At 43.8% G+C, this 20017-nt stretch overlaps 1 protein-coding gene across 1 annotated transcript in view; it reads right to left on the bottom strand.

Moving 5' to 3' along the window:
- Window positions 1-126: 126 nt before the first annotated feature.
- OTUD7B (OTU deubiquitinase 7B) overlaps window positions 127-20017 on the bottom strand; it is a 57657-nt gene continuing 37766 nt past the window's right edge. Inside the window, exons 4-12 of the mRNA XM_045083139.1 lie at window positions 18080-18307; window positions 16420-16521; window positions 15527-15654; window positions 10101-10213; window positions 8074-8201; window positions 7612-7761; window positions 6895-7009; window positions 5472-5556; window positions 127-4179 (exon numbers count right to left, since the gene is read on the bottom strand). Of these exons, the coding sequence (XP_044939074.1) occupies window positions 2968-4179; window positions 5472-5556; window positions 6895-7009; window positions 7612-7761; window positions 8074-8201; window positions 10101-10213; window positions 15527-15654; window positions 16420-16521; window positions 18080-18307 (2261 nt within the window). The 3' untranslated portion in view covers window positions 127-2967. The remainder of the gene's footprint in view (window positions 4180-5471; window positions 5557-6894; window positions 7010-7611; window positions 7762-8073; window positions 8202-10100; window positions 10214-15526; window positions 15655-16419; window positions 16522-18079; window positions 18308-20017) is intronic.

Genomic DNA, 20017 nt, shown 5'->3' with positions numbered 1-20017 from the left:
CCTAAATAAAGCCCTATTCTATCATATTCACCCCTAGACAACCCTCCAGAATTTCTTTTATTTGAAAAGAGGTCAAATAAACTGGGATTGGTTAGTTTAGAAATCAAAACAAAAACAAACATGACACATGGTTTCTGTTTTTGTTCATTTGTCCTCAGTTTTTAAAAACAAAACTATTAACTAGAATCTAGTAACAAATCAAATCCAAACACAGCAGTCCAAAGGAGAATTAGAACTTTCCTGGTTTTACTCTCTGGGAAAACCCCTGGTTTGTTCCCATTCCTCTTGGTCCAGGCCAGAATCCTGTGCAGCAGACAGGCGTCGAGGGGAAAGCTCAGTGAGCTGTGCCAGGTGCAAGCTGGGGCCACCTGTTGTTTGGGTGCACGTAGGGGATGGGGATGGAGGCTCAGAGGTGATGGTCTCACCAGTGCTGTTCTAGTCCCAGAGTGAGGTGAGCAAGGCACTCACTTCGGGCACAAAATTTAAGTGGTGCCCCAAAACTCAATAACCAATATACCATTTAACACAGTTATTTTTTGAACATCAAAACCAATGTAAAACATCCACAATGAACTAGCTATCAAAATTGTAAAGACAGGAGTCAACCCCATACTTGCTCAGTTCAGCTTATTTCCCCGACCCTAGTCTCAATCCCATTTGATTCTTAAGATTTTGATATTTTATTCATCATGCAGGGTTTTTTTTGCATTGTATTTTAAATACTGCATTAAAACAGTATTTATCTTAACCACTGATATTTCAGTACCCCTTAAAGTTCTGTACCTGAGAGAAGTGCTCATCTTGTACTAGTCCCAGCCCTGTCCAGAAATATGTACATCCCCCTCCTTTGGAACTGATTTCCTTTAACATCAGTGCTTCCTGAAAACCATTCTATTTTCAAATAAAAGCCCAAGAATTAATAGCCATAGGAAATGATTAAGTCAACAGACTATCAGATTTGAAAAATGAGTGACTTTCGAGTTTGCTGAGGAGAGAGGAACCTTTCTAAACTCTGAGCAGTTCCAATGAAGAGGATAGTCTTGACAGGATTTGTTACCAAGGGGGAAATGGGATGACAATTTTCCTGATTGGGCAGAAGCAACATATGGCAATTACAAATGTCCCCAACACACACACACACACACACACACACACACACACAACCAGCCCACATCCAGTTTAGAGCAAATCTGGGGATGACATTCCATGAGATGGGTTAGGAGTACATACCTCAAAAGAGAAACCCACATACAGGAAAACAGCCCCAATTAACACTCTGAACACTTAAGTACACTTATTCCCCTTCTTCCTATTTACCCAGGAGTGTATACAATTGCATAGTTGATTTTCCCCCCCCAGAGGGGGAAAAAAGGAAAGAAAGAAAAAGGAAAATTGGCCCAGGATAGGTCCTCCAGTTTAAAGCTCTTAGAAGTGGTGCTGGCCAGAGTGAAGGCTGTCCAGACTTAGGCTTTGTGCAAAATGCAAAGGCACTCCCCCATTCTGTGTCCATAGGCCCATTCCCACGCTCTGGGGAAAAGGGCGGAGTCAGGGAAAGGGGGAAACCCAAAGACAGATCGGCTCATTGGGAGTAATCTGTGATCTGTGGTTACAGTTCACTAAAATATATTTCTCTACCTTTTTATAAACTGCCCCTGTGTTTCAACATCAATCCTATTATCAAAAATATGTCTTCTTACAAAGTATTTTTTGTCTTATTTTAATAAACTAACCACAGATTAAGGTCAGCTATGGCTTAACAAAAGAAGCCGGGATGTTAAGTACATTCTCCAAAAGTAGATAGGAAGGAGAAAGAATCACTTAAATAAGAAGGAAAAAAAAATCATTTTTTAAAATGTTTTTGCTCACTGGGGTTTTGTTTCTTCTCCTTTAAAAAAAAAAAAGTTAAAATAAGTTGCTTCCTACAGAAACACAGCAGCAGATGATGGTAGTACTCTATTTAGGTTTTTGGTTTTGTTTGAAACAGTCTGGCCAAAGGTCTGTCCTGCTCCCGCCCCAGAGTGCACTCACAACCCAATGTGTGGTTATTGCTAAGTAGTTACAAATGATCCCCTGTGCACCCACTCACCTGGAGAAGATTCAGCCCACACAGCTGTTCTTCTCATCACTCTTCCCTTCCCTTAGGGAACTTGTTTTTTTTTTTTTTAATAAAATTAAAGTTATTAAAAAAAAAAATCACAATCTTAACTTAGCTGAGCTCAGCCCTCAAAAAGGATGAGCAAAAGATACAGGGCAATCAGCAATCTCCTCTCAAACTAGAACAGATGACAGATGGCTGTTTAGAAGGAAATAAAACTTGAGAGGAAAAGGATTCCCCTTTTAAATTCTTCCCTTTCCCATCTCAATAAATGGATGTAAACTAACCCCCCTCCTAATAAGCACCCGTGAGCACACATTACTGCCTTGTCTTTCCAGATCCTTCAGGAGGAAGAATTGATCCAACCCTAATTTTTACCTTAATTCAATTCAATAGCAAATCTAATTCCCCAGTTTCCCTCCACACTCCCAACTCCACAGTCATGTGCTTTTTTCCAACCTACAAGAACTTTGGTCTGTTTTCTCTTTTATTGACTGAGAACCTCCTTTGCCTGTTCCTGCCCTGGACGTCTGCCTGCCTCCCCACCCCCACACATTAAATCTTCCCCTCGTTTCCCTTGGTCTTGGGGTGTACCCAAGCAGTTATGAGACAGAAGCATTGCCTTTTCCCCTTGTACCTCCTCAGTCCCAGGAGGACTGACGAAGGACAAGCACGGCCCTCCAGGCACCTCCAGCCCTGACCTGCTCTGCCCAGCCTGGCAGCTCTCCAGCGCACACACACTTCAAAAGTTTCCAGCCAGGCTCCCACCATCACTGCATTTGCCCCATCCGCATGGGGGCTGGGTCTTGATGAGCTAATTCTTTGAGCTTAACTCTCTTTGTTTAGCCCCCCTTGCCCTCCAGGGCCTCCCCTCAGAACCTGTGCACCAGCAGCTCCCCACCCGGTTCACGCTCCCTCCTCCGCAGTTCTTCCCTGTAACAGCAGGAGCAGAAGTTGTTTGTCTCCGGGTGTCCGTAGAAGCTGCAGTTCGGTTGTTTGCATTTGGTCTGGGTTGGAGGAAGCCCCCGGGGACCTCCAGCCCATCCATCTGGCTCAGGGGGCTCTCTGTAGCCGTTGCTATAGGAATCAGCCACGCGGAAGGGGGGTGGTAGCAGTGCGCCCCTGTGCCCGTCCTTGGAGTGGCTGCCTGGCTCCAGAGATGGGATGCAGTCCTGATGGGGGTAGGGTCGCCCTGGAGGGCACTGTCTGGGGAAGGTGGCATAGGGTGGTAGGCCCCCCCCACAAGGACCTCCTGCCAGCTGCCTCCGGGGTTCCTGGCAGTGGACTCCGGCCCCAGCAGGGCGAGGGATCGTAAAACCCCCAGGATAGCCAGCAGAGAACGCCACTGGCTTGGATTCTGCTGGGGGTGCCGGCAGCAACTCCTCCCCGCCATCTGGCTCTGGCTTCTTGGCTGGAGGAGGCCCACTCCCTAACCCCCCATTCAGGATCTTCCTCTCCACTTCCTTCTGCTTCTGCTCTGCCAGGAATCTCTCCTCAGCATCAGCAAGGTAGCGCTGGATCATCTCCTCCTGGTACTGATGACGGTGACCCATCTTCAGGGTGCCAACAAAAATAAACTTCCCCTCCCCTTGCATCGCAATCCTCATAATGCTCAAGCTCTGCATCACCTCCTGGCTATACTTGCTCCCTCCATTACCCACAGATTCGGACGTGGGCTTCTCAGACACGGCCCCATCCCCCACTGCCTCCTCCTTGCCGCCTTTCCAGCTCTTCAGCGAGTTCTTCTTCTTCTTCTCCAGTGTCTCGGTGCCGGTGCCGCTGCTAACCCCTGACCCCGTCCCCACCCCTCCCGGCTTAGAGCCCTTGCTGTGCATCAGGCCTCCCATGTTCTTCTTGAGCTTGCTGCCCAAGGTTTTGCCGAAGCTGCCCAGTTTGTTGGCCACAGAATCTGCTCTCTTCTTGTCTTTCTCCCGACCTCGCTTTGACTTCTCTTTCCGCTTGCTGCCCTCATTGCTCGTAGAACTGCTGCCAACTGACTCCTTGTCTGAGTCCCCAGACTCAGGAGTAGACCGGGGCTCATCTCCAGCTGAGGCTGTGGGGGACTCAGGTTGTGCCAGGGGAGCCTGGAGGATGTAAGAACAGGATTAATGGTTCTAGTCCCATGGAAAAGGACCAATAACATCACCCCTGTGCACTCCCTCTCTGGAGTGCCTGCCTAGTTCCAGTGAAGGGCGGCTGTCATGGTGGGGCAGGGTCACCCAGGAGGGCACTGTCCTTCCCCAGCTCCAGTCAGCTCTCCCATGGACCAGGGAAAGATGTACCTACTATCTAAAATGCAATCTGACTCCCTTCTGTAATAAGGAGATAAAAAAAAAAGTGTCTGACATTCTTCTAGAGCAACAGGCAACTATACAACACATGGAGAGGAAGAACATTCCACAGATACTAGAATATTCTTCATTATAAATTTGTCTCTTTTTTAAAGTTTTTATTTATTTGGCAGAGAGAGGGTATACAAGTAGGGGGAAGCGGCAGGCAGAGGGAGAAGCAGGCAGAGGATCAAGTGGGACTTGATCCCAAGACCCTGAGATCATGACCTGAGCCAAAGGCAGAGGCTTAACCATCTGAGCTACCCAGGTGCCCCATTACAGATTTCTCTATGCCTGGGGTGCCTAGGTGGCTCAGATGGTTGGGAGTCTACCATTGGCTCAGGTCATGATCTCCAGGTCCTGGGATAGGTCCTGGGATCAAGCCCCATGTCAGGCTCCCTGCTCAGTGGGGAGTCTGCTTCTCTCTCTATCTCTCCCACTACTTGTGCTCTCTCTGTCTCTCTCTCAAATAAATAAATAAAATCTTAAAAAAAAAAAAAAAATTTCTCTATGCCAGAATCTGCCCCAAATTAATCTCCAGGAAGACGTAACTAACCACAACCAAGCCTAACCATTCTGCAACCCCTCAACTTTTAGATATTCAGCACTGGGGTCTGGCTGTTTGCCCTGTTCCTGTGTTCCTGTTCTATGAAGAATGATGACCTTCTCAGAACCTACTGGATCAGTCTCTTAAGGAGACTTAAGCAATTCTCTCTGGTACCTGCACAGAGGTCTACATATGTAAGGCTTGGAACAAAGTAATGACGATCCAAAATTCACCAAAAAGTCTAGAAAGCTTTTCTTGAAGAATGTGTTTTAGTATCAAAAAGCAGAGCTGGAAAGGAGCTACGGAAAATAGAGGGCGCTAACAGGTAAAAAGGCAGGAAAAAGTGTCCTTTGGAACTCATCTGATATTTTCCAGTTATTCCTAACCTTGAATGGTTAGCTATCACTCCGAAGCGATTTAGAAGACCATCGCCAAATCACCTTGCTAACCAGTCACTGAAATAGAGGCCAGACAAGGGTGGCGTGGGAGAAGTCCTCACCTGTGCATCAGAGGAAACTGGGATCCACTTCACATTCATGTAGCCATGTAGCAGATGCAATTTGACCTCTAGGGACAGGATTACACTGTGAAGAAAAAGATAGAATTAAAAACATCCCATGAGGGGCGCCTAGGTGGCTCAGTTGTTAAGTGTCTGCCTTTGGTTCAGGTCATCTCAGGGTCCTGGGATCGAGCCCACATCAGGCTCCCTGCTCAGCAGGAGGCCTGCTTCTCCTTCTGCCACTCTCCCTGCTTGTGTCCCCTCTCTGTTTCTCTCTCCGTCAAAGAAATGAAATCTTTAAAAAGAAAAAAAAAGAAAGAAATCCCATGACCTTTAAAAAACAAAGTGTGTGATCCAGTTGGGAGGATGGAAGAGGGCTACATGGCTTGGGACTCAGATAAGGTTGGGTCTGAATTATAGCTCCACCAATTAGTACTAAGCTTTATGACCTTGAGGCAAGTCACTTCATCCTCCCTGAAACTCAGCTGGGGTTGGCAATGGACATAAATAATATCTACACTGTAGTGTTGTTGTGAAGATTAAAACAGTATTGGAAGGGACCCAGCATAACGTCTGGAAAACGGGAAATATTGACTGAACAGTAGCCACTATTGTTGTTGGTGTAAATATTATTAAGATGGAACTTTTGATATTTAGGTGAGAACTTATTTTGAAAGCCATGAATTCTGAGTTTTTAAATCAAACCCTCTCCATTAGATCCCAATGTCAGGAGCCCAAAGAAGGAAACACTGGACAGGAGGTAAGAGAGGAGCTTTTATACCCATACCCTCTCTAGGAAGCCGTGGAAGGCAAAGGCGGAAGACTAAACCTGTTTTGGGAGGCCGCAGGGAGGGGGGCTGTCAGAAAGAACAAATGTTTCTTGCTATTTAAATTCAGAAAGGCAAAAATCCAAAGCAGACTAACTATTTTGGTCAATTACTTAAAAACCCCTCTCATGGACTGCCTGGTTGGCTTAGCTGACAAAGTGCACTACTCTTGATCCTGGGGTTGTGAGTTTGAGCCCCATGTTGAATGTAGAGAGTACTTAAAAAATAAAATCTTAAAAAAATTTTTTAAATAAAATAAAAACCCTCTCACTTGGGCTGGGATTAAAAAGTGTGACTTGATTATCTTGATTTTCTGATGACTATTTTGGAGATTCTGGGATGTATCAGTAGACGACCATTCCTCATATTATAAAGAAAGAACAAGTTGCAGTCCCAGGATTTCCCTCTCTTTCATGGGGAGAAAAAGCATGTTCCAAGAATTCTAGTGCCCAACCTGTCCCCCATGTTTCCATCTTCCCAAAACTCCGGAGCTAGGCTGTGACTGTCTTGCCTCTAAGCTGAGAAGAGTCTCGGGGGAAACAGATGCTGAATGTGGAAAAGACACTTCGTAGGTGGGAAGGCTACACCTGCCTCACCTGGCCAATCGGACGTTGTCATTGTCATCTTTGCCCCACTCCCAGCCCCTTCCAGGGTCCACAGCAAAGTGCAAGGGCAGCAGCTTGTGCTCTGAATCTGTAAGTGGGATCACAGCTGAGGAGGAAGAAACATGTCATCAAGGAGTTTCCTTAAGAAGAGAGGAAGGAAACTGAACACAAACTGACTTCACTAAAAAGGAGGCTAGATCGTATCACAGGTCTCAAACTGAGATCATTCCTCAGTTTCCACATGTGAATTACACTGGCATCAAAAACTGACAGACTGGTTTTCCCTTACTAGCCAACACACAATTTAGGCCACTAATCTCCATGACTCCCCACCAGTCAGTCAACGAACACTCATGATGTTCTTGCCAGTTAATGTGGATTCAAAAAATTCAAAGTCATTATTAAGACAAACACAGCAAAGCATCACTAGAAAGGTTCTATGACCTTAACACACACACACACTCTTCACTCCAGAACAGGAAGCAGCAAATACAGGCAGGCTACTGTTTTTCCCCCAAAGTTCTTTGTCAAAATGTTTTTATGTTTAATTTAAACACCCTGGAGTATCTTTGGCTTAATAAAACCGTATCAGTGTGCACTGCCTGGGCTTGCATGTCACTTAGTTCTTCCCTCCCATACTCTCTCCCATTTCAGGTTTTCCAAGTGAAAATAAAGCACACCCAAAGACAACAACACCGCATTCAGCACCTTGGTCCTTGGCGTTCTCCTTCTGTTCCATGGACACAAGTGCAGAGAAGTGGGCCTGATCATAGGCGAGCACCAGAGGGGAGCGGTGACACTGGCTCACTGGGACCTCCAAGGGCAGATAGATTCCCCCAAAGGGAATAGGGGCGAATGCTGCAGCAAACCACAAAGACTGTTATTCAGGATGTGTTCTTGCCTAGAGGGCAATCCCCAGGCCCCACTCTACCCAGTGAGCTCCCCTTTCACTCACTCTAACCCCTGGTTAATCATTCTTTCTTAAGTTAAGAATCCTCATCAATTAACCCCAATTGCTTAGCATTCAATCTCTATAGAGAATTTTGTATCGTTCTAATGTATATCTTGTCTCTCCCCAAGGGTCCATATAGCCCCTTCCTTCCCTCCTCCCAGTGCTTAGCCCAAGGCTCTGCAAACAGAAGGTGCTCAGGGCAGGGAGGACTGACTCACCTTCCCCTCCAGAGTCCCTCAGCATGGTGTCAGCCACAACGACTATGGGCCTCCTAAGCACATGGGCAAGGACAAAGACGTGGAATTCTTCTAGGCTCTCATATACAGGCTCCTCTGAACTCTCCACCCTGGAGTTGCAGGAGGGGAGACAGTGGAAGGGGTACAGCGGGGGGAGAGGGAGGAAAATAAAACAAGACACCCCTGAAGACCAGTCCCACAAAGAGGAAAAAGAGGAATGTCTTTCCTGGTTTTCTAATCTTAAGGCTGCCATGGACATAGCTGATTATTTTATGCTACCATGGCTATTTCTATTCCTGTTTCAGAGATGAGGAAATCCAAGAAAGATTTGAAGGCCCTAGGGCTAAAGTAGTGTTAGGAATCTGGAAGTAATCCCTTGGTTAAAACCAATCTTGCTCAATAGCCTTCCCCAATCTGTTTTATCCTATAGCTCAGGACACAACTGTGTAGCCTCACTTGACCACTTTACCACTTCCACCACAACCGCCCACACATGCATCAAGTCCTACCAAAAAAGGGGGAAAAAAAAAAGGACACAAAAATTCCTCTTCCTACATTCCCTTACGTGAAAAAGAGCATCTCACACCTCACCATATCTACCTAGTAGCCTAATCACAAGTCTGAAATAGTTACTCTTCTTTATCTCTCATCTTAATTAATCACCTAGCTTGACCAATTCCATCTCTTACCTGTCTCTTGTGTCTCTCTCCTCCTGCCTGTCTGCAACCCACCACTCTTGATCACACCCATGGCCTGTCTCCTGGATTACTACAACCACACCCAGTCTCACTGTCCTCTTCTTCATCAGCCACTCTGCTAGCAGTGTGCTCAAATACACGAATTTGCTCCTATCACCCAAGTATACACAATTCAGTGGCTTCCTGCCCCCTGCAGCAACATGATTCAATATGGGGTATTTGGTACAAACGCAGATTTCTAGGCCATAGCTCAGTCCAACTCAACTGAAGTTCCTTAGGGTGGGGGCCTCCAAATCCACAACTTTAGCAAGCCTCCCAGATTATTTTTATGCACACTGAGGTCTGGATAGGTTATAATTTTTAACTTTGTATTATAGAAAATTTCAAAATTTTAAACATTCAAAACTATAAAGAATATTATACCTAAACTCTCATGTAACCATCACCCAGCCTCAACAATTATAAAACACATGGTCAGTGTTGTTTCATCTAGATCTTGATCTATTTCACTATAAACCCCCACTCCAACCCATCAGATTATTTTGAATCAAATCCTAAACATCATCCATAAATTTTTCAGTTTCTATCTCTAAAAAAAGAGAGGACTCCTATTAAAAACAACCACATAATCATTAATATCAGACTTTTTAAAAATTTAATAATAATTAAACACATAGACATTGTTCATGTTTCCCCAACTACCTTATAAACAACCATATGTTTCCACTGGCTGATTTGTCTAAGAGTGTTTAAACTTGGGTTCTCTCTCCTTTATTATTTTCTTTGCAATATATTTATTGAGAAAACAGAGTCATGTCCTGCAGTTTCTCAGTCTGGACAGGGTACAACAGAACCCTCAACATGGCACACATGACTCTAGTTATCCAGTCTTGTCTAGCACTCTAGACCATGTACCCTGTATACTGGCAATGCCCAACTACTTGTAGTTCCCAGAACATAGCATGACATTCTTACACCCTTCTGTATCCTTGCCACAGCCCCTCTCTTTCCTTCTAATATCCTCTTGGCATGAAGTTCTTTGGATGCTGAGGACTCAGTAAAGACTACTTCCTGGGGCACCTGGGTGGCTCAGTGGGTTAAAGCCTCTGCCTTCGGCTCAGGTCATGATCCCAGGGTCCTGGGATCGAGCCCTACATCAGGCTCTCTGCTCAGTGGGGAGCCTGCTTCCTCCTCTCTCTCCCCCTGCCTCTCTGCCTACTTGTGATCTCTGTCTGTCAAATAGATAAATAAAATCTTAAAAAAAAAAAAAAAGACTACTTCCTTCCTACTCCCTTGCTGAGCCACACTTACCCACCACAGTTGGCTCCATTGGTACCTAGATGCATGCGGGGTTCACTTGAGGCAAGCTTGATCAGCTCATTCCATTCCTTCTGCCATTCGTCCTCTGTGTACACCAGCCCTGACTGTGAAAGACAACAGGGGAGAATAAGCAGTTAAAGACCAGGTTCACGAGGCAGCAGCAAGCAGCAATTCCAACTCACTCACGCTGCCCCCTCCCTATCCTCTTAGCACTTGGCTTATAATCTGTACTACAAAGTCAAGTCTCTTCTCCCTTTCCTAGTCAAGGTCCACAATTTCTCTTACAGTTCTTTTTCTTCCATTCTTTTCCAGCCCATTTCGGTCCAGCTTGTTTCTGTCCTCCGGCCTATACACCTTACCCCACTTATACCACTTCATCTAACTGACTCTGGCAAAGGACAATGACCTTCTAATTGCCAAACTCAGCGGACTCTGGTTTTCATCTTTCTTAGTCTTCATGTAGCATTTCAACTCCTCATTAAACTTTTTTCTCCCTCAGCTTCTATAACTTCTTCTCTCTCTCTCAACTCTGTCCAACCCTAACAATATTGGCTTTGTGTCAACAATATTAGCAGCAGTCGGGCGCCTGGGTGGCTCAGTGGTTTGGGCCGCTGCCTTCGGCTCAGGTCACGATCTCAGGGTCCTGGGATCAAGTCCCATATCGGGCTCTCTGCTCAGCAGGGCGCCTGCTTCCCTCTCTCTCTCTCTGCCTGCCTCTCTCTCCATCTACTTGTCATCTCTCTCTGTCAAATAAATAAATAAAATCTTTAAAAAAAAAAAAAACAATATTAGCAGCCTTGGCTCCTTCTGGGTGATCTCTTCTACTGCCATAATCTCATCTACTGCCATTTATACTCGGATGCTAAAATCTCCCTCTCCATCCCAGGCCTCCTCTTAATTTCTATATTCACATCTAGCTGCCTACTGAAGACTGCCAACTGCCCTTGACTGCCTCAAAGTCTATACAGTTGAAACTGAACTCTTGGGCGCCTGGGCGGCTCAGTGGGTTAAAGCCTCTACCTTCAGCTTGAGTCATGATCTCAGGGTCCTGGGATTGAGTCTGGCATCAGGCTCTCTGCTTGGTGGGGAGCCTGCTTCCCCCTCTCTCTCTGCCTGCCTCTCTGCCTACTTGTGATCTCTGTCAAATAAATAAATAAAATCTTTAAAAAAAAAACAAAAATTGAACTCTTGCAAAACCCACTCTTCTTCCTGTACTCTTGCCTTAGTGAAGAGCACTGAATATCACCCACCATCCAAGCCAGAAACAAGGGACTAACTGAAGACTCCTCTCCTTTTACCCACCCCACACCTGATCTCTTATTCAACAATTATTAAGCATGAACTACTGCAATGGTCCTTAACTGGTTTTACTACTTCCAGTCATGCATTCCACTGATCCATTTTCTACAATATTACCAAAAAGATTTTTCTAAAATTAAAATCTGATGTTTGCTTCCTGCTATAAATCATTTTAAGAATCATCATGACCTGGGGTACCAGGTGGCTCAGGTCATGATCTCAAGGTCCTGGGATCATGTCCCACATCAGGCTCTCTGCTCAGGGAGTTTGCTTTTCCCCCTGCCCCCTGCCCCACCTCATGCTCCCTCTCTCTCTCAAATAAATATAATTTTTAAAAAAGAACCATCATGACCTATTAAATATAGTTCAAAATCCTTAAGCAAAGCATACGAAATCCACTTCCTGGCCCTACCCAACTCTCTAATACATCATTTACTTAGCTGTAGTTCCCTGAATGCACTGCATTGCTTTATACTTGAGCCCCTGTCTAGCTTGTTCTTTCTGCTTGGAGCAACCCACCCCCTATCCACCTGGTGACCAATTTCACAACTGTCAGGGCAGAACTCAAGTATTTTTCTTTCTTTCTTTTTTTAAGATTTTATTTATTTATTTGACAACAGAGATCACAAGTAGGCAGAGAGAAAGAGAGGAGGAAGCAGGCTCCCCGAAGAGCAGAGAGCCTGATGTGGGACTCCATCCCAGGACCCTGAGATCATGACCTGTGCCAAAGGCAGAGGCTTTAACCCACTGAGCCACCCAGGAATCCTTTAAGTATCTTTTCTATGAAGCCCTTCCTAAATCTTCCTGGTAGACTCACTCTTTCCTTTGTGCCCTCCCTCCTCAACTGCTATACAGCCTTTATCACAGTACCAAAGTAACCTATTACTTTGGTACAATCATGTATTTACATGTCCATCTCCTCCTACTACCCTTAAGGGCTGGGACCATGTTTCAGGCAATATGCTAGTGTCTACGATATGATCAGTAATTAATAAATAGATGCTGAGTAAAACTATAATTTTTATCAAAGGAATGGGAAAAGTGGTACAAACAATTTAAAAATATCATTTGCAGGTGCCTCGTTAGCGCAGTAGGTAGTGTGTCAGTCTCATAACAATATCATTTGCCTTTAAGATGTATATGGTAATATGACAGACAAGTCTATGTTATTCATTGTATTCAGCTTACACTGGTATTTAAATGAGTTTATAAGGCTTAAACACACACTGACAGTAGAAAGAATCACACTGAAAATGTGAGGGGCATGAGCAGCAAAATTTAAGAAGAATTAAAGAGCTGTTGTAAGCACATTTTAGTTTATGTTTTTTTTAAGACTTTATTAATTTATTTGAGAGCTAGCTCATGAGCAGAGGGCAGAGGAGAGGGAGAGCTCCCTAAGCAGGGAGCCTAAGGCCAGGCTTGATCCCAGGACCAAGGGATCACGACCTAAAGGCAGATGTTCACAGGACTGAGCCACCCAGGTGTCCACATTTTACTTTAATAATAAAAAAAAGACAAAGCTATGTTCTCTTTGTAAAATGCTGTATCGAAGCTTTTCAATTAAATATTGAAATACACTGAAATATACTGTATATACTGATTGGTCAGTACATACGGACTAGGCATTCTGGTCACTCTTCCTCTCACCTATTTCAGCTTCCTGTTTTCATACACAAAGCCACTAGGTGGCGTACCCTGCCAACATGAAACCTTCCCTACTGGTTTGATTTTTTTGTTGTTTATTTATTTAAACAATCTCTACACCCAACATGGGGCTTAAATTCATGACCCTCCCAGGTCAAGAGCCACATGTTCTATCTACTGAGCCAGCCAGGTGCCCCCATCCTCATTGGGCTTGACCACTAATTTCAACAAAAAACAAGGCCTGGGAAATCAAAACCAATTTAGTTTGTGTGGTGTTTGGTCCTTATTAAAAGAAGACCCCCACAGTCCCTCACGCCTCCCTCTATTCTCATGCCCAAGGTGCAGTATAATGCCATAAACAGTCTCAACTAAAACAATTCTCTAGGCTACATTTCCAGTATGGAACCTTTAATGTGCTGGGCAAAAGAAGTGTTCCTTTGATAGCCGCTATTCTCTATGCATGTATTTCCACTGGGGACTTTGAGGGGGAAAGGTGGCTGACCAAGAACAGAACTTGGGTATTTCTAGGTCTCCTAGCTAAATCCATAATAATCTAACCCTATCTTTAAAATTACTACAATAGCTTAAGAGCTGGAATTGGGCATGCCCATTCTCTGACTGTTGCTGTCACTTTGACTTAATGCTCTAGTTTGACTAAATGCTCTAAATGCTCTAGTTTGGTCTTTTCTTGACTGTGGAGTGGTCAAATGTAAGGTTAGGGATGGTGTAAGTTAAACAGTGAAGAAGGCAAATTTTCAGCTGGCTCTAGTTTAAGCAAAAGAAGCTCTCCACAAGGTCCAGGTCAGCTCACCAGGAAGCCATGGGACCTGGCAATAATAAAGAATGCCATCTACTTGGCCTTGCCCCTGTGCATTTATTTCCCCTCAGGAACCCTCTGGAGCAGACTAGCTGATCAAACACACCATTCTGAGCTTAATACCATCCCAATTTTAACAATTGGGTTCTTTGTTTTTAATCTTCAGGATATAAAATTCTAATAACTTAAAAGAAAAAACCTCTTAGTTCTATATAATGGCCAGTTATGACAGAGCAATAAAAGGTGACAAGAAAGAAGATGGAAAGAAAGAGGGCAGTATCTGAAAAGACAGTCCCATATTTATGCTAGAGCACCCAGCCATATACATGGCAAAAAACCACCAGATACTCACAAAGAGCACAAGATAAACACAGAAGACAGAGCGAGAACCAAGAGAAAAGAGGGAGACCTGTTATCTTTATGTAAGTGGACAGTGTCATTTTTTTTTTTTAGTATTTTATTTATTTATTTGACAGAGAGAGATCACAAGCAGGCAGAGAGGCAGGCAGAGAGAGAGGAGGAAGCAGGCTCCATACTGAGCAGAGAGCCCAATGTGGGGCTCGATCCCAGGACTCTGAGATCATGACCTGAGCCGAAGGCAGAGGCTTCACCCACTGAGCCACCCAGATGCCCCGACAGTGTCATTATTAAAGTGAGGGGTCAGCAAACTCTTTTATTGCTCCGTCATAACCGTAGCTAGTAAATCTTTTAGGCTTTTTTGGGCCACATGCAACTACTTGACTCTGCTGCTGTTCTAGTCTCCACAAGGCAAGCACTAAACATAAACAAACATACATAAATGAATGGGCAGGGCTGTGTTCCAATAAAACTTTTTTTTTTTTTTTTTTTTTAAATAAAACTGTTGGTGGGATTTGTCCCACAGGCCATAGTTAGCTCAACCCTTGTTACGGGGATGGAAAGTACAAACAGTCTATTGTTACTTTCTTATACAAAAGCAGTCTCAACATCTGCTAAATTTCTGAGAAGTACCATTCAAACTCAGTTTAACAGGCATGTTTTTAAAATTTTTAAACAAACAGGGTATGTGAAAAGCAAATAGTATATACAGCCAACGGAATTTTTAAGCATTTAGCATTTCTATAAGATTGAAAACATAGGGCGCCTGGGTGGCTTAGGGTTAAGCCTCTGCCTTCGGCTCAGGTCATAGTCTCCGGGTCCTGGGATCAAGGCTGGCATCGGAGCCTGCCTCCCTCTCTGCCTACTTGTGATCTGTCTCTCTCTGTCAAGTAAGTAAATAAAATCTTTAAAGAAAAAAAAAAAGAATAGAAAACGTTAAGTCCTTAAAAACTGGTCTAGCATTATCATAAGCAAAACACCCCCAAACAATACAAAAATCCTGTGGACCTGTCAGATCTTATTTTGTAAAAGATTACTACTGGAGACTTGCTGAGCATCTTTCAGGGAGAAGCACATAGTTAGCTGCCTCCTCTATGGGTCTCAGCTTCTCCATGCTAGTTTTCAGGACTGTATCAGAAAGGCATGGGCCCTGTGGTGTCTTCTGCATTTCCTACAACTTCCAGGATTACAAGGAGAGTACCACCAATTAAGCACCAGGAGACACTGCCTGTTGGTACGCACTGAACATTTCCTATAGCCAACTCTGGAGGACAAGGTGCTCCCACCCAAACTCCCTCACCTCTTTGTTCTGCTGTGTCTGCTGCCACCTCCAGCGCCGTTTTAATGCCTCCTTCTCGGCTCCCTTCTCCATCAGTGCATACAAAGCTTTCCGCAGCATCAGGTCCCTATCGTGGAAACCCCACATGCCTGTGGCAAGGAAACATACAGTAGGATACCTTACCTTTATTAATTATGATGCACATACCCTAGTAGCAAGGAAATCAGGCTTAAGGCCAGGTTCAAAGAAACCCCTGTGACTTAGGGGAGAGGTGAAAAGATGTTCCTACTCTGGAGGTTCAGAAACTTCGAGAACTTACAAGTGGGGGATACACCACATCCTACAAACTCCTGACAGAAAGCCCCTTACTAATATGCAAGTCTAATAAACTAAAATACAGAGTAGCAGCAGAAAAGATGGGTCTGGCACATGACAATCAGCATCAAAGCTAGAGGGAGGGTTGGAAAATGAGGACTTTTTTAAAATCTAAGGCAAAAAACATATTGAATTATAAATAAGTTTTATAATTAACAAATTTCACAAAAACTGATGAAAACATCTTTTTTAAATACCAAAAGAATAAATATTAAGGAGAATGATATACACATAGAGCTTTATCCTGCTTACATATTTGCTGCTCAATACTTCTGCAGGGTAGCTCTCCAAGTGGGACCCCTGCTAAATCCTAGGTTCTACATATGTTCCCTGAACAAGAGACTGAAAATCCAGGGCAGGGCTCTCTTCCAACCCCTCCTGCATGCCCACGCCCATGCACACGCACACACACACACACACATGCATGCTATACAATCACTTCTGCCTAAGATCAAGGTTAGTGGATTAAATCCTGCACATGAGATCTAAATTCTGTTGCTTTCTTTCTGAGGGTGTGGAACACCATTTTCAAGACTCACCCAGAGAGGCTGCATGCAGGAGGCAGTTTCCATCCCCAGTAGTTGCCAAAGGAAGCAGCCTCTGGCAGGTAGGGTCTACACTCACCCACCAGTTCAAACGCCCTACAGAAACAGGAGGAAAAGGAGAGGAGCAGATTATCCATAAAGCCCTTCCCACTTCCGGGGCTCTCTAACAGACTCCAAACTTGCCTCCCCTAGGAAGCCAACCCAGAATACTGCTACTCCTTATATCTTCTTCACTTACACCTAGTCAATCAGAACCTGAAGAACATGATTGGTGAGATCAGCAGTTCTTACATGGGGACCCCTGATCTAACCAATATCCAAGGGGACATTTGGCAATATCTAGAAATATGTTTGGTTGTTACAACTGGTGGGGGGATGCTACTGGCATCTAATAGGTAGAGGCCAGAGAGATTGCTAAACAAAATATAATGCACAGGCAGCTCACACAATAAAGAATTATCTGGTCCTAAATGTCAACAGTGCTGAGACTGAGCAAGTCTGGGTTAGATGATGGGGCCCAGGTCATAGGTTGAAATCTGTGTTGGTCACCTGGTCTGACTCCTTCACTCTGCTCAGGAGACCAGTAAACATCATAACAATGAAGCTCAGCACAAATCCATCATCAGTAAAAGAAAAACAACCCAAAGCATGTATTCACAGGGTCACGTAGGTATCATCTGCACATATGACAGCATGTCGGCTTATATGTGGTAGGACTTTAAAGACATGCGCAACAAGATAGCACATGAAACACCTTAGAAAATGAGCCTTGATTCTGTCTAGTCATCCGTCTTCCCATTATTCACATGAGGAAAATATTTTGTGAATCACACTTCAAAGTCTCCTTGAATTACTGAAAAGTCAACAGAAAGAAAAACTGACCTATAATCTCACTAGCTAGGTAACCTGCTAACTTTTTAAAAAAGTATAGAGAGGCACACAGTTACTATAGAAGGGTGCAAAAGAAAAATGCAAGCTTCTTTCCCATGCCCCCACCTACCAGCCCCCAGCCTTTCTTCTAAGAAGTTTAACACCTGATTAGCTTTTCCCAGAATTCAAGCAGCCTCGCCCCACCATATTAACTAATTTTAACAGTAATTTAAGACAAATTTAACTGTAAAGGCAGATAAATCTTTGGGGAAAGCTCATGTAAACAAATGGGACTTTTAAATTAATCACCATTGTGCATCATCTGTAGTATTGGTTCTTTCTGGTCACAAGGGTGTTCCAGAGCCAATTATAATTTATTTCTATTTTTTTCTCTATGTATGGATTTTTAGGTACTAATTCCTGTGCCTTTCACGTGTATATCTGGTTTCCCTTCCATCATATGGGAAATTTCTGGGGTAAAGTGTCTAATTTTATGTGATACGGTGAGTGCTGTGAAATGTGTAAGCCTCACAATTCACAGACCTGTACCCCTGGGGCAAATAATACATTATATGTTAATAAAAATAATTTTTTAAAAGAAGTGTCCAATTTGTGTCCCAAAAAGAAGCACCTAGCTCAGTACATGTTGATCTGACCAACTCATGACTTTGCAGTCAGCTCCCAGACTTAAACTAGAAGCTACTGGTCAAGGCCAGCCCCTCCATGTGGCTGCCTACCAGCGCAGAGCAGAGGGAAAAGCCCATGAAAAAGAGCACTCACTGACCTGCCTGTTCCAAGGCAACCAGCATGGACTGTTCAATAAGGTCTCTCTCTATGAAGCTGCGGAAGTCTTCATTGTACACAGTGAGATCTGGAAGCTGGAAGGCACAGATGGGCATTTCCAGGGGGTGCTCACTGCTCCCCCCACCCCCACCATTGGAGGAGACATGGGACCGGGCCAGGGAAACAATGCTGGAGCTGGCGTGGGAGATGCCCCTAGACAGGCGTTTTTCTGCAATGAGAAACGGAGTTACCTTAGAACATACACAGCCCAGAGAACATTCCACTCATGTGTGATGATTACCCCTTGACAAGGCAGGGAAAAACTGTGAGTCCAACTAGCTACCAAATTTCCCAACCCTCTTTCTAAATCCAAATAGAAGTAGGGAAATATGGAGAGTAGTATTTTTGCAGGCACTTAAATTAGCACCAACTATACATTCCTCTTTCCACCCTTTTTAAAAAATTTGCCTGAACTTCTCCCCATGACTCTGTCTTCTTTCACTTCCATTTCCCAACATAACAGGGACTCATTCATTTGGCAACTTGGTCACTGATAGGAAAAAGAGGCAATAAGAAAAATGGGGTTTCATTTTGCTACACTGCATCAAATAATCACTCTGATAATTTTCACAGTTTTGGAGAATATAGGAAAGACTTTCCATTATACAAAATTAATGATAAGGGTGCCTGGGTGGCTTAGTCAGTTAAGCATCTGCCTTTCACTCGGGTCATGATCCCAGGGTCCTGGGATTGAGGATTGCGTTGGGCTCTCTGCTCAGCAGGAAACCTTGCTTCTCCCTCTGCCTCAGCCTCTTTCTCTCTCACGAATAAATAATCATAAAAAAAATTAATGATAAATCTTATATATCTGGAAACTTTCTTATCTACCATTAATAGCATTTATTTACATTATTTAAACTTCTCTGGATTCATATTTGTCAGAAATGTATAGGTACAGTCATTCTCAATATATTAGAAAAAGACAGTAATGTACACAGTGCCCCAAATTATTTTTTTTTTAAAGATTTTATTTGTTAAAGAGAGAGAGCACAAGCAGGGGGAGTGGCAGGCAGACAGAGAAGCAGGCTCTCCAGTGAGCAAAGAGCCTGGATCCTGGATCCAGGACTCGGTCCTGGATGCAGGACTCGATCCCCGGACCCCAGGATCCTGACCTGAGCCAAAAGCAGATGCCCAACCAACTTAGCCACCTAGGCATAGTCTGTGATCATAATCTGCCCAGTGTCATATTACAATCCATTTGCATGACTTGAATTTATATATAAAGATTATCGAAAGCTAAAAATTGTGTTGGGAAGTAGTTCTTAATCCTGTACTTGCCAGAGATGGCATACAAGAGTTGTCTAAAGTTATTTTATAGTGATGTTATTTTTTAAACAATTTTTTTAGGTATTTAAAAAAGTATCATAAGCCCATGGTAAAAAAGCAAAACATTAACAAAAGATATAAAGTATTACAAAGAAATCTCCCCTTTATTCAAAATTTCTGATTCCTTCCCCAGAGGCAACCTTTTGGATCCTTCTAGAATTTTTTATACACATAAAAACACACATAGCTTTGGGCGCCCAGATGGCTCAGTCAGTTAAGCGATGGACTCTTGGTTTCAGCTCAGGTTGTGATCTCCCAGTCATGAGATAGAGCCCTGCATTGGGCTCTGCACTTGGAGTGAAGTCTACTTGGGACTCTCTCTCCCTCTCCCTCTGCCCCTCCCCCTGTGCGTGCTCTCTCTCTCTCTCTTGCTCTCTAAAATAAATAAATAAATCTTTTTTTTTAAGCCCGTATAGCTTTTAAAATCATTTTAAAAATAATTTATGTTTTCAAAACATAAATAAGAACATACTGTATAAACTGCACTGCATCTTAGCCTTCTCAATAGATTTTAGAGACTTTAAAAACAGCAGGTTCTACCTAATTCTTTCCA

Source organism: Mustela putorius, unplaced genomic scaffold, assembly GCF_011764305.1.
Source record: "Mustela putorius furo isolate JIRA1106 unplaced genomic scaffold, ASM1176430v1.1 tig00000695_pilon_pilon_pilon, whole genome shotgun sequence".
Lineage (NCBI taxonomy): Eukaryota > Metazoa > Chordata > Mammalia > Carnivora > Mustelidae > Mustela > Mustela putorius.
The sequence above is the reverse complement of the archived record's forward strand: the minus strand, read 5'-3'. Positions and strand labels throughout refer to the sequence as shown.